This window comes from Rhagoletis pomonella, unplaced genomic scaffold (assembly GCF_013731165.1).
Source record: "Rhagoletis pomonella isolate Grant_MI unplaced genomic scaffold, Rhpom_1.0 Rhpom_scaffold_00010, whole genome shotgun sequence".
Lineage (NCBI taxonomy): Eukaryota > Metazoa > Arthropoda > Insecta > Diptera > Tephritidae > Rhagoletis > Rhagoletis pomonella.
The window spans coordinates 12,087,047-12,101,912 of record NW_023458564.1 but is presented as its reverse complement, the minus strand read 5'-3'; the positions used below and the strand labels follow the sequence as shown (position 1 = coordinate 12,101,912).

General features: G+C 33.2%; 1 protein-coding gene across 2 annotated transcripts in view; it reads left to right on the top strand.

Moving 5' to 3' along the window:
* The first annotated feature begins 3,197 nt into the window (after positions 1–3,197).
* Positions 3,198–14,866, top strand: part of LOC118746049 (cytochrome b561-like) — a 49,990-nt gene continuing 38,321 nt past the window's right edge. Inside the window, exon 1 of one of the 2 annotated variants that reach the window (XM_036479780.1) lies at positions 3,198–3,653. Coding sequence is in view for 1 of the 2 variants with exons in the window: in XM_036479778.1 (XP_036335671.1) it covers positions 8,903–8,927 (25 nt within the window). In the remaining variant the exon portion in view is untranslated. Of the gene's footprint in view, positions 3,654–8,693; positions 8,928–14,866 lie in introns of those variants that run through there. The other variant, XM_036479778.1, reaches the window with a different exon arrangement.

The window sequence follows — 14,866 nt, the reverse complement described above, 5'->3', positions numbered from 1 at the left end:
AAACAAATTCGCGGAGAACAAACTCCCTGGGAGTATTCAGAATTGGGCTGTATGAATGTATGGATGTACGTCAAATCGAACTTTCTGATACTACTTTTTGTCTATTTCCGCGGTGCACGTATGTAGGAAATTTCACTTTCAACTGTGTAACCAGACATTTGTATGCGCATAAAAATATTAATGACTTGAAAAATATAATAAAAATTAAAAAGTTAAATTAAAAAGTTAAAAATTAAGAGTTTACTTATCCAAGCGCCCTCGCTTGACTTGAATCGTGCTGGCGAAGCAGGCAAATTCTGAATAAGTTGTTAAGTTACTTAATTACATCTTTCATTTTACCAACATTGTAAACAAGAAATAACTATTTATATTTATATATTGCAATAATAAACCCAAGGTATAACTTTATATCTTGTGTATTTTTTTTTAATAGTAGATGCAATTGTTCTATTAGACCTTGCATCAAATTCACAAAATAAAAAGTAATATTAGGTCCATTCAATAACTTTCCCAGTAAGTAACGGGTGATTTTTTTGAGGTTAGGATTTTCATGCATTAGTATTTGACAGATCACGTGGGATTTCAGACATGGTGTCAAAGAGAAAGATGCTCAGTATGCTTTGAAATTTCATCATGAATAGACTTACTAACGAGCAACGCTTGCAAATCATTGAATTTTATTACCAAAATCAGTGTTCGGTTCGAAATGTGTTTCGCGCTTTACGTCCGATTTATGGTCTACATAATCGACCAAGTGAGCAAACAATTAATGCGATTGTGACCAAGTTTCGCACTCAGTTTACTTTATTGGACATTAAACCAACCACACGAATGCGTACAGTGCGTACAGAAGAGAATATTGCGTCTGTTTCTGAGAGTGTTGCTGAAGACCGTGAAATGTCGATTCGTCGCCGTTCGCAGCAATTGGGTTTGTGTTATTCGACCACATGGAAGATTTTACGCAAAGATCTTGGTGTAAAACCGTATAAAATACAGCTCGTGCAAGAACTGAAGCCGAACGATCTGCCACAACGTCGAATTTTCAGTGAATGGGCCCTAGAAAAGTTGGCAGAAAATCCGCTTTTTTATCGACAAATTTTGTTCAGCGATGAGGCTCATTTCTGGTTGAATGGCTTCGTAAATAAGCAAAATTGCCGCATTTGGAGTGAAGAGCAACCAGAAGCCGTTCAAGAACTGCCCATGCATCCCGAAAAATGCACTGTTTGGTGTGGTTTGTACGCTGGTGGAATCATTGGACCGTATTTTTTCAAAGATGCTGTTGGACGCAACGTTACGGTGAATGGCGATCGCTATCGTTCGATGCTAACAAACTTTTTGTTGCCAAAAATGGAAGAACTGAACTTGGTTGACATGTGGTTTCAACAAGATGGCGCTACATGCCACACAGCTCGCGATTCTATGGCCATTTTGAGGGAAAACTTCGGAGAACAATTCATCTCAAGAAATGGACCGGTAAGTTGGCCACCAAGATCATGCGATTTGACGCCTTTAGACTATTTTTTGTGGGGCTACGTCAAGTCTAAAGTCTACAGAAATAAGCCAGCAACTATTCCAGCTTTGGAAGACAACATTTCCGAAGAAATTCGGGCTATTCCGGCCGAAATGCTCGAAAAAGTTGCCCAAAATTGGACTTTCCGAATGGACCACCTAAGACGCAGCCGCGGTCAACATTTAAATGAAATTATCTTCAAAAAGTAAATGTCATGGACCAATCTAACGTTTCAAATAAAGAACCGATGAGATTTTGCAAATTTTATGCGTTTTTTTTAAAAAAAAAGTTATCAAGCTCTTAAAAAATCACCCGTTACTTGCAGCGACAGCGTAAAAGAAAAATAGAGAGTAAAATTGAGAGCAAGAGAAAATTTTCAGAAAAAGTTATTGAACCCAAAACTAGTAAAAACTTGCAACTTAAGTCATTTTGACACTTTCTGACGACTAAGTTTTGGCGCGCAATTTTCGTTTTAATTGGAAATAGTCCCATCGTCATCCATTTTTCATCCATATTTTCATTTCACTAATTATGTTTCATCAAATCATCCTCTTAAACAGTTTGTTTACATTTGAATTTGAAACATAACCTTACTTTTTGACTCCTACAAATTCCTGCTAGTAAAATTTTTGCTTGCAAGAATTTGCAGCTCTCTCGAATTCGCTCTCTCTTGCAAATATTTTGGGTTATTAAATGCATTTCCAGTAAAAACTTGCAAGTACTAGTAACAATTCGTAACCATTTTTTGATATGGAATGGACGTATTGGGCCATATGAATACAAATTAAGCAATTACGTTTTCTTACATTTTTAGACCTTTTACTTAAATTTATTTGAATAAGTCGAGTAAAAGGTTTGGACTTTTAAGAAAAGGCAATTGCTTAGTTTTTATTCATCAGGCTCATTATATCACAAAACACTTTACTTCACACTTCATAAAAATACTCGAACCTACATATATTTGCATGAAAAATTAAGGTTAGATGCCTGTAATTTAACGTTATTTGACAAGTTGATCCCATTCGTCGCACCGACAGCGCTGCCGGTGATAAGATACTTCGACTCGATATCCATTGTTGGAAAACAATGGACCACAATGTAATGGAATAGGGCCAGTCTACACTTGATGAAGTTTCCTGTTCGCGGTTGGTACCAAATAAAAAGGTAAATAAGAAGATATCACATAGCATATGCAGTACGTGAAAGATACGAAAAAATGAGCTTACAAACTAATGTTTGCCTAGTCGAAAGCAATAGATGTTGTGTCAGTCGTTAAAAAAAAAAAGGGTTGGTTATTGCACATAGCCTTCCTTCGCCCCTTGTGACATCTTGTGAAGTGTTAAGAGGCATGATATGTCTTCACTTTTTCTCCACAGTATACGTATAAATTATCTGCGTACATATGTATGTATGCTGGCATAAATTCGCACATTGGTCCATTATGCACTGGATGATGAATCAGCTGAAGCGGCAGCGCAGCAAGAATATAAACAATGGAACTTTGTCTCGTTTCGAGCTTTCGAGTAGAATTTAGTCATTTGTACATACGTTTGTATGCAGGTATTTATATATCTGCATTTATAATTATATGTATATGTATGTACGTACGTATATATTCTGTGCTATATACCGAACAAACAACATCCCATTACCAACCAAAGAGCGGTCGTTTCCATCACCTCGCCATCCATAACAGTCAGGGCTTTTAGTTGCGCGCGTCGACCGCCTGACAGAGCTTTCGTTATAATAGTCTGGTTGTGCTCGCCAGCCGTTGACTTATTCTCTCCTTAATTGCTTTTTTGCATTTTTCGTTTATAAAATTTTAATAATTGTTTTAAATTTGTTTTACTTTCATTTTGCTTCGTAGTTTGTTTGGTTATATCGGTGGCGTTTCGTTAACAAAGCGATCTCGTATACACAAAATTCAGAAACTGTTTCGCCTGTTGCAAAGTGTTTTATGATTTAAACAAAGTATCTAGTTATTATATTAGAAATAATATCTACAAAGGCCACCAAAACAATTGCTTGAATAAATAGAGTGTAAAAACGATTGGGGTTAACATTAGCAACTCGTAAGAGATATACATATACTACATATTGCTAAACATTAGCGGCATTTAAGAGACGACAAAACACATTTACGGTAAGTTTGGCGAGAAAAAAACACTTGTATGTAGATTCCATTGGCAGCGATCTAATTACATACAATGCAGCCACGTCAATTACTTCCAGCTCATAACTTGTGGTTGGCAAATTTAATTGTCCGTACAAGCATTTTCTGAGAGTGAGTGATACTTTACACAGTGTTGTCGAATCCATTTTAAACATCTGCATATACATACGTACAAGTTACGTATGTACCTAGATATTATTTTAAAAGTGGCATAACTAACGATAAAATTGCATGAAATGACTTAGGCCACTTTCTAAATAAACGGTCCATGCGTATCTTTGTACAAAAAATAATTATCAAAAGTTCTCGTATTTCTTTCTATGATAGACACAATCCTGCAGATTGATTATTTTACTAGATAAGAATTTATTCTCAAATAAGTTTATTGTCCAATCAAATATGTACATTAGAGTAGACCAAGTTTTGTATGGTAAAAAAAAGAAGATCATCGTTGAAAACGGAGCACCTCTCAGTTTTTTTCCTTTTGGTATTTGCTAAATTTATACCAATTGTCAATTTTCTACTGTAACCAGTGTTTAATGACCTTGAAATGCGTTACTTTAAACTGGCAAAAATAGTGAGATTTTTTATAAAAAGCTATTGTTGTCATGGCAACTGAAGTTTGTCGCACCTCTTTCGGCCCGGTGGCGAATTTCGGAAGGTGCCCCGAACCATATCCCGCAAAATTTAAATAATAAATTAAATTATTAAATAATTTGAATTTTACTTTTAAAACCAGTGGCAACCCTCTTCAAAATGTTTTCAAGCTGAAACCTTAAAGCTCTTTAGTCTTGCACCCATACGCTGATACATATGTATATCAACTGCCTTATTCCCTTAATTAAAGGTGAATTTGATTTTTTAACAGGTGGCAACCCTCCTACATGTAGTTGAGAAATCAGGCCTTTTCAAAACCATTTGATTGATTTATCTTAAAAAAAAAAAAATTTGAATAAAATTTGTTAAAAGCTGGCAACAGCGAAACAAAATAAAAATAAAAAACTTTGAAAAAATAATGCTAATTAAAAAATATCCTCTATATATTTGCCGAATCAGTACCTCAGAACTCTATAAAAATAATGCTTTTGAAGCAAATTAAATTTTATTTTTTATTTTTTTTTTTAATCTAATGAATCGAAAAAATATTTGACATAAAAATTAGGTGCAACCCTATTAAGAAATACGACAGGTTGAAGAGTACATATTTTTAGTGCAAATGTACTGTGTATACATACATACATACTTACAAAAAAATACTCGTTGACATTAGTAAGATACAAATTGGTATTAAAAAAACGTGGCAACCCTCAACAAAAATGTTTCTCCTTCAAAGTTCTTAAAAATACATTTCATTTGATATCCATATTGAGTTGTTTTACTTAAATTTTGTAGAATCGAAAATAAGTGGCAATTTTATACTAATCAGCCTCATTGCGTAAGTCGTAAATTAGGCTAAATTGTACGACTCGACAACATTGGCATTGTTTACTGTCGTGCTGAAATAAGTAAATGACGAAAATCGTCGAAAACTATACAGTGCTGCCAAGTTTTTCCGTTTTAATACACTAGTCGAATGGAAATTTTAGGCAATGACGTGCAATTTGCGATACGATTCGACTCTCGAAAAACGACTTGCATACGACACCACTCTCGCAATGAGGGTGAATATCTTAAGGGACAACCCTTACTATATAAGCAAAGCATGGCTTAAGGGATTTCTTTTAGCGCCCGGAAAAAGTAATATTGTATATTAGTTTGCTTAACACAAAATTAAATAAACATACGATAGAAATAGGTGGCAACTCTATTCAAAAATATTTATAAATTGGGGCTGTTCGAAACACTTTCCATTAATTAGATGCCCATATTATGATGTGCTATTTATTTTGTAACACATTTCGAATGGGTGGCAACCTCATACGAATATTTTCGAAATCAACACCTATCTGAATACAAAATTTCAACAAAATCGTTAGAGCCGTTTCCGAGAAACCTATGTGCCCAGACATTTCATTATTATATGGCTGTCACTTGCCAGACGGTATCAAAACAACTCTTGTCAGAAAAAATTTTCCAGCAACAGGATTGGTTTCTACAAGAAGGATGTTTTAGGATACAACAGCACTGCTAAAAATGATCTCAATTAAGGAAATCTTTGCAATACCAAAAGTGATTATCTTAAATGGAAACTATTATTATGGAGCCAGTCCAGGCTCTAAGAAGATAAATTTGTTTCAGGATAAGCTATCCTGTGCTATCCTTACCCTTTTAGTCCTGGCGCTACCAACGTAAACGTACTAGAGGAAATATATCTAGCAGCTGAACTGGTGACTGAACTGGTGATATTTCGTGATGGTGCCAATCCGGACACTACGAGAGATAACCGTTGTTAAAAAAATCTGTTCAGCGTTCAGTTCCCTCTGATTAATTTTTGTATGCTAGGGCGTGTCCAGATTCTATTGGGTGACAATATTGTTAAGAAAATCTATTAAGCGCCGGAATAGATTATCTGTAGAAGAAATTTCCATGCCAGAAGCTGCTTTGGCACTGTCAGGAAAATCTCAGTTATAGAAATCTAGCCAGGCTCTACACGGAATCAGGTAGTTGTCTTGAGAATTTCCGACCGGGATTTATTCAATCAACAGTTTTTTTTTACTTTACCGGTATTTTTCTCCCATTTATACTGAACTCATCCACACGAGGTCTAATCGATCAGAAGAATGGGATTTTCATTAAAACGGCGTTTTTATTTTCTTCGGAAAAACTACGTCCGAATTCATTTTTTTTACACAATATTTCTAAAGTGCGAACCTTACAAAATGTCCTCAGACACCTTCAGAATCTTCTAATGCAAAGCTACCGTCGTCTGCGGTTACAGCAGGAATGTAGACAAAGTTTTGGTATGTGAATGAGAATACGGCTTTTAAATATGACTACTCGACTATCGCAAAAATTTATCTTTTGATTTATCTATTAAAGCGTAGAATATAACGCTTTAAGGTCCTGGTTTTGGGGAGTAATCTTTTGCGAGTTCCGTATCGAATAGTTGTCATCGGTACTAGCAACGCCAAAATTTATGATTGAGATTAAACCATTTGGGGTTCGGATGCTGCGTAAAACTGTAGGTCCCTCCCCTTTGTGTGACAACATCAAGACGCACACCACAAACTGAAGGAGAAGCTTGGTCAAACAAGTAAAATAATGTGTAAGCGCCAAATTTTTTTAGAGCTGCAATAACGGTCACCTTTTGAACAAGTATCTAATCTAATGATAGACACAACAAACAATATTAATAGACAAAAGAAACAAAATATAGTTTAATAGTGCAGAGGTACTCATCAACGGTACGTAATAACAACACTGATAACTCTCTCGTAAATATGTATGTGGTATAACGATGTTTTGTATCTTTTATCTACTTAAACGTGGCGAAGAGTAAAACCACAGCAAATTGTTGCGTTAGAGATGCTCTTAAAAAGTGAACACACTATTGCTTCTGACCAGTGTTGCCAGTTTAGTTTTTGTAGGTAGATCTAGCTAATATTTTCGACGTTTAGTTGGTACCTCATAGGTCCCATACTAATTTTGTTTAAGTCCAGGCATTGGATTATGAAGAAATTAACGGTACTCTAAAATTTGTATATGGGAATCGAAGTTGGTTCGTTTTGCTTAAAAATTACTTGTTGTTATATCTATTACACCGTACAACAAATACAAAAAAATTTCCGAAACACTCGAAGCAATCAATATTCTTTCGAAACTATAATAAAACTGCGTTTGTAGTTTTTCTCTCTAAGTCAGGGTTTTTAAAGGACCTTGTAATTTCAAAGATATGATTACTTCAAAGAATTATTAAAAAAAAAAAATCAATGCAATTAAGAATAATAATATGGGCACCAAATGAAAGATAAAATTCTGTGGATTTAAAAATATATATATATTATTTTTTTTTTGCTTTACGGGGATGAATGGGTATTGCCTTTTTAATTAATTTTATTTTTTTAAGCGAAATTCGAGGATGTGGTCGAGTGTATATTAGTCCTTACCATCTACGTTTTCAATACTTACTTATCCTCAAGCACCAAAAAATTTAATATGCCTTAGTTCTATAGATTTTTCTCTTTAATTTTTTGCCCATGCGGTTTTTCTACGTTGCACTAAATTTTTTAAAATAATATTTTGCAAATTTCAAAGTTCTTTAAAAAATCCTGACGTTACAGAGAAAACCTATAAACACAGTCTTCCTATATTTGGCTTAAAATAGACTGTCGCACGGTGGTATTATGTAGTATGTAATCGAATCGTTATAAATTATTAACCGCCTAGTTTTGTTCACAACGTTTTCTCTTAAATATTGTAATATCTTCCCTGGCTCGTCGAAATGGAAAGGAAACTGTGAAACTAAACCAAGCTAAAGCTCCATAAATCAGCTTATATAAATATATAAAATAAACCAAGGATATTTTTATATTTTAGGAATAGATTTGCAGATTTGAGCTAATTTTATAAGGTATTTTTCTACTCCAATTCAATGTATGTGAATATTTAAGTTCATATTTGTTTGCATTATAATAATCTACTTATTTAATTTATTTAGATATTCTTAAAGAAAATATTTTTAGCTATTTTGTTTGGCTATGAAACAAATTTGTTTAGCTATTTTTAGCTATTTTTTTAAGAATGTAGCTACAAGCCTAAAGTTTTCTGGTAACACTGCTTCTGACTACAGCATTCTCTTTGCCTTACAAACGTTTAACTGCAATTTTTGGGGGTTGCGAAGTGAATATAACTACCATATGTTTGATAATATTGGAAGAAATATGTATTGTGTTTTTGTTTTTGGGGTAAAATCAGAGTGAGGAGTCCTTAGAGATTCCTTGATTTCACATCCTTTTAGTTTAGAGCAAAAGCTTTGCGTCATCAGTGGTGAATTGCATAGCTATTAGCGAATTGAACAAAGATTTTCTTTTTGTGAAAAAGTTCCAATTATACAAAAATGAAGTAATATTGTACAAACAAGTGATTGTATCGACATACATATGTATGTGTACTCGTACATAGGCAGTGCTTTCAATTTATCAAGTGATTCTGTGTGACTTGCAAATAAACTAAAGAGAAGTGTATTTATAAAAATTAAAAATTCGCGCAGTACAAAGGGAAAGATAAGCGTTCAGTTATTAAATACAGGCCGACAGTGAGGCAATACACAATTTTCAACCATGAAAATTCCAATTTTCATAATAGGTAAGTCAGAAGAATGTTGTTTAAATAACAAAAAAAGACATAAAATATGCATGCAAGAAAATAATAGGTAAAGTAAAAATGAAAGTCCATTTATGTGTGTTTTTATATGTCAGTATACATATATATATTAGTTTATTTAACTGTGTGTGTTTACTGCATTCACATATACATACTTACGTATAGAAAGAAGGCTATATCTAACATTTTTGTTGCTTTACAGAGTAGTCACAAAACTTTATAAAAATAAAGATTCTTAATTTGCGAATTTTTTCTAAACACTGACTGTTAATAAACGCCGAAACTAATTTATTAATGTATTAGTTGTTTTCAAATTCTATTAGGTCATTAAAGAGTAATCTACGGACTTTTGTACAAAGCGGTGAATTTCGAAAGAAAATTAGTTAGAGTTAGTTAGAGCCTTTCTATGTTAAGGTAACGATATCTGCATACTAAATATGTACATACATATAATCGTATATTTCCTATTGAAATATGAAGATGTGGGCAGATAGAAGTTTTCCTTATCTCCTCCTACATACATATGTATGTACATATGTGCATACACAAGTGCTTAAATATTATATCATTTACAATTCCAGAAATCATTAGCAAGCAACAAGTTTATCGAGAGAATATAACAAATGCAGTTCACTCTCTTTAAGAGAGAAGTACCTGAAATAAATGCGCATGAACACATTACGAGCACGGTTGCCACTTACTTCTTTTTGTGTTTACCAAAATGCGTACCAAAATTAAAAAAAATTTACCAAATCATGTTTTAGATATATGGGTGTTTCTAGCGGAAGGTCTACCGCGAAAATAGTAAAAGTCATATAAATATAAGGTATTTATGGGCCAATTTGTCTGCTTTTTAAAATACATATGTACTAGGTGGCGCCAGTGTCGTATTTATGGTCCGATTTGGTTCGCATTTGGCGTATGTATGTCGTTGAAACAAAATAAATCATAGATTTTCAAACAATTTACCCTGAATTGGTGGTGAAGTCAAAATATGAAGTATATTCGTCCATAAGGCCATAAGGTATCAAAATGCCGTCTCTAGTAATAATAAAATAATTACTAGCATGTTCACTCAGTTTTTTAAATGTAATTATTCCATTAACTCCCATGCTAACATTGACTATCCTTTTAAACAATGACCAATTAACACAATACCTATCCCAGTAATATCTCCCGATGACGTCGTAGTTTATCTGAAATCCTTAAAGCAGTCCTTTGGTTATGGTCCTGAGCAGATCCCTACTTGTTTTCTTACAAATTGTGCTGATTATCTCTATGAGCCGTTAATAGCTTTATTTAATTTGTCTCTTAAAGAGAACGTTTTTCCAACTGTATGGAAGGAATCGTTCATTGTCCCCTATTTTTGTAAACTTGTAAAATTAATTTTAAATTACACGAGCCACTCCGTTGCTTATGCTAGGATTTTAACTCTCATTCCAGCACATTTGATATAACTGATTCGCTTCTCAGCATTAATAAAGCGATACTATCCTCTCTCAATAAATGATTGACTAACATAAATACTTAATAATCAGCTGATGAATTTGCCTCTGTAGCTGAATAGTTTTAGATCTCGACACTTAAAAAACTCCTTCCTTTCGTGACTCGGCGCAAAAATTGAAAATAATGGTCTCGTACGTCATGTGGGCTGCGCCCCTCGTGCGGATGGGTGGGAAAGGAGGGTAAAACCGTTCTGACTATTATTAAAAAAAAAATTATGTTTTTTCCGTTAGAAATTCATTCAAAAGCTATATTACCAAAAATATAACGATGGAAATTTATGTCACGTAACGCCATGTCACGTCACGTTTCAAACATGGGGTTGTAAAGGAAAACTGAAACAAGTTGCATTTATTCAAAAAACTCTAAAAACAACAAGAATTACTCCAAATCATATTAAAACAAATTTCATTAAAAAAGGCCATCCACAATTCGCAGAGTTTTGCGATTTTATAAGAAAAGAAAAAAATCAACTTAAATTTTTGTCACATAACGTCACTCTCTTTAATTGCGTATACAACATGCGGTTCGGTTTTCTTTTTTTCGGCTAAATATAGAACTAATTATGTGCTACACAAGCACACAAGGTTGACAGTCTTACGTGATGTACGGGAATACCCTTATATGGTATTAATTTTCACAGTGTTCGTGGAAACACCTTATAAAAATGCATATATGGTCCCCATTAGCGCACACAAGGGGTGGGTTTCGGCGTTCAAATATGAATTTTTCATTTTTCTTTAGAGCTCTTAAAAGTTTAACTGCGAATGAAAACATTGTCCTAAAAATACGCAATGCATACCCACTTACTGTTGTTTTTTACACTTTACGGCCTAGAAGAGTTTACCACTGATATGTACTTTACATGGATTCGAAGATTTAATTTGCCAACTTCGAGTTCGGTCCACCAAAATGTGCTACATAATAAAAATACAAGTTCAGCGAATTTTTTCGGTATTCGAAATATTAAAAAAGTGAGGCAATCGTAAAAAATCACCATATCTATCGAAACCAGAAAACAGAAATAGAGGAAAATGAACATAAATGTGAAAAATTTCATGGAATTAATTAATTTATTTTTATTAAAATCCTTTTTAAAATGCTTTATTACTTTTGAACGTTGAGCGCATCTTGTGTTTATAGAACTTTTTTTTTAAACAATTTACTTTTAAGCAAAAAACACAACCTACTTCAGTTCTCATATACAAATTTAGGAGTACCGTTAATTTCTTCATGATCCAATGATCGGATCTAAATCAAATTACGGGACTACGCTTGAGGTACCATCTTTCCCATAAAAAAAGAATTATTGAAATCGGTTTGCGGGGTCCAAAGTTATGCGGTAGCATACATAAGAAAAGAAAAAAATATTCCGACGAATTGATAACCTCCCCCTTATTTTGAAGTCGGTTTAAAAATGTTTGAGTTCTTTGTTAATTTTATGTAAATAAAGTGCAATTTATGAAAGAGAAGTTGCCGCCCAAAAATACATGCTTAGTTTTAATTTATCTACTTTTAGGTACAATTTTTTCATATTTTTGTATAAATTAAAAAGTGTTGCCATGAAATAATTTAAATTTATCATAAGCTTATAACTAAACTGAGCATTACTTCGTTGAAATGGGTCACCTTTTTTAACACATATATGGTTCGTAGTTGGGCTTTTAAAGCAAATCCTTTATTTCTCATTTGTCCCGTTAAATTTTTGTAAATCCCGTATTTTCGGGACAAATTATGCAATTGTCCCGTATGGCTAGAAAAAAAATCTCTTCGTCGATTTAACACCACCAAGGGTGGCCCATACTAATTTGGTTTAGTTGCGATCATTGGATCGTGAAGAAAGTAACGGTACTCCTAAATTTTCAAATGAGCATTGAATATTCTGCGCATATTTTTGGAACTTGACAAAAAATTTGATGAATGCCAAAAGTAAATAAAGTCTTGAGAATTTTGAAACAAATGTTACTTGGATAAAAATCAGATTTTTAGTTATGAAGCATTAAGAATTAGTACCACCGATTAACGCTTCATACTAATTGATACTTTAGTCTAAATACATATATGTATGTATGTATGTACAAATTTAAATATCGTATTAAATTAATTATGTGCATAATTACACATAGATATTAAGTACCTATGTTATTAGATAAAACAATTACAGCGTAATAGAATTAAAGTTGAAAATAAATTGCACTCTGCCCATCGCGCGAAACTATGTACATACATACATAAATACTACAAAAAAGAATTGCACATAGCGTTCAATGACGAATAAGTCAACTCAAAGCACCTGTTTATAGTGTGAATGCATTGGATTTATAAAATGTTGCTCCCTACTTGGAGCGGTTCACTAAACTCAAAATGCGACTCTTCAAATTTAACCCTTTGGGAGGTGAATATTTAGGGCATTGGTTGGCAGCTAAGTAATTTCATCATACATACATATCACTCATAACAGTTGTGACAGTCTTTTAGTAAATGTGTCCATTGGTTTAAACTTTTTGTATATTAAGTTTGAGATTATATTCTAATACTTAAATTTGAAAGAAATAAGCACAAATTAATCTAAGCGAAAAAATACAATATCAACTAAAAATCCTTACAATAACTCTCCTGAGAGCTGCCTCCGCTTAATTACCGACATCTAACTTTCCGAAACTAACGGTTTAATATGACATTCAAAAAAGGTCATCAGTCGCGCGATCAAAGGGTTAACCATTGCGATGGCACAATTACCGGTTAACATCCAAATGTGTGGGCGTTTATATATGTACATACGTACGTATGCAAGTATTTGTTTGTAAATATACACATGTACTAGGGTGTTCGCTTTTTTCCAAAACCGGTTTAAGAGTTATTCGAAAAATTTCAATTTGAAAAAAAACCGGTGGCCGATTTTGAAATTAAGAAAAAACCGGATATACCGACTTTATTTTACACATTTTTTATATAGTGAAAATGCTTATCTTGGTATCAAGTCATGACCAAAAATTACTATAAAAATATTAACAGTAAAGATAGTTTTTATTTAGAAAAGAGCAAGGCAAAATAGATACAAAGCTTTTTTAGATCAAATAAAAATCAGTGAAAAATTCACGTCTGGTCTTTTTTTTAACACTTTATTGCATTTTTTCTGGCTTTGTTCGGTTTTGAGTAGTGCTCTTGTCGCCGTAACCGAGCGCTTAGAGGTGCCTAGTCGGGAGATCCCTTGTTCAATTTCAGGTCCCAGCAACATCAACAAACGTTTTTTTTCAAATAGTTGTCGCCCCTCGCAAGACAATGGCAAACTCCCGAGTGTACTTCTGCCATAAAAAAGCAGAACAAAAATTGGAAGAGAAGCTCGGTGAAACAGGCGTTTAGGCGCCAAGCATTCATATATTGGAATCAAATATGATATACTGTTCATCCCCAAAATAACCTAGGATATAATTTTAAAACTATTTATTTAGGGGTGTCCCTTAAACTGGAAAACTTCGAAAAACTTAAATCTTTTACTCTGAGTTCAAGATTTGGATGAAATGAAAAAAAAAACGAGTTTGTTCGATCGAAAAATACGGTTTGTTCGATATTCGAAAAATCAAGATTTAAAAAAAAAAACAGCCTGTAGATTAAAAAAAAAAAACATAAACGGTGGTAACCGGTTTGGAAAAACCTAATATATACAAAAATGTGTTATTTTATGAGAAAGAATAATTAGTCTAGTTTTAAAGTTAAATACATATGTATCATAATTTTATTTTTTGAAGATTTCTGAACGGAAATATTCTTAGTCGATCAAAAAATATTTACTTTTAACGATTTTGTTGCATGTTGCACCATGTAAAATAGTTATATGGGAAACTTCAATGCCCCGGCGATTTCAAAAAAAAAGGTCTCCGTATGTTCGATAATCTTCAGTTCTGGGTGGTAACCCGGGGAAAAAGTTGCCTTTCCTGTGTATTTTTGGATCACCCTAATTTATATCCATAAATAGTTTTGCAAATGTAAATTAAGAAAACAATAGTAAAGCAATCACATCTATGTACAAACAAAAGAACCTACTTGTCTGTATGTAATTCTTGACGGCAATCATATTGATTGACTAATGGTTGGCGTGAATCATTAAAATTCGATACAGGTGTAACCGTGGCCGGTATTCTAAAGCGGCTGGGGCACCTATACAAAAAACTTACATACATACACATTTATATCTATATTTACTAATGTATTAATGTACGAGTATATACTACATATGTATATATGTATATATCTACATAAGTAAAAATTGAAAAAAAAAATGATATAGAAACAATATTCAAATCAATCACCGCAAAGTTTTACAAACATACTTAAATATTTACTTCTCTGTATACGTATCGGATTCCATTTTCCAACTTCTAACATTATGACATTCTTGAATGGTTTTCAATTCAATT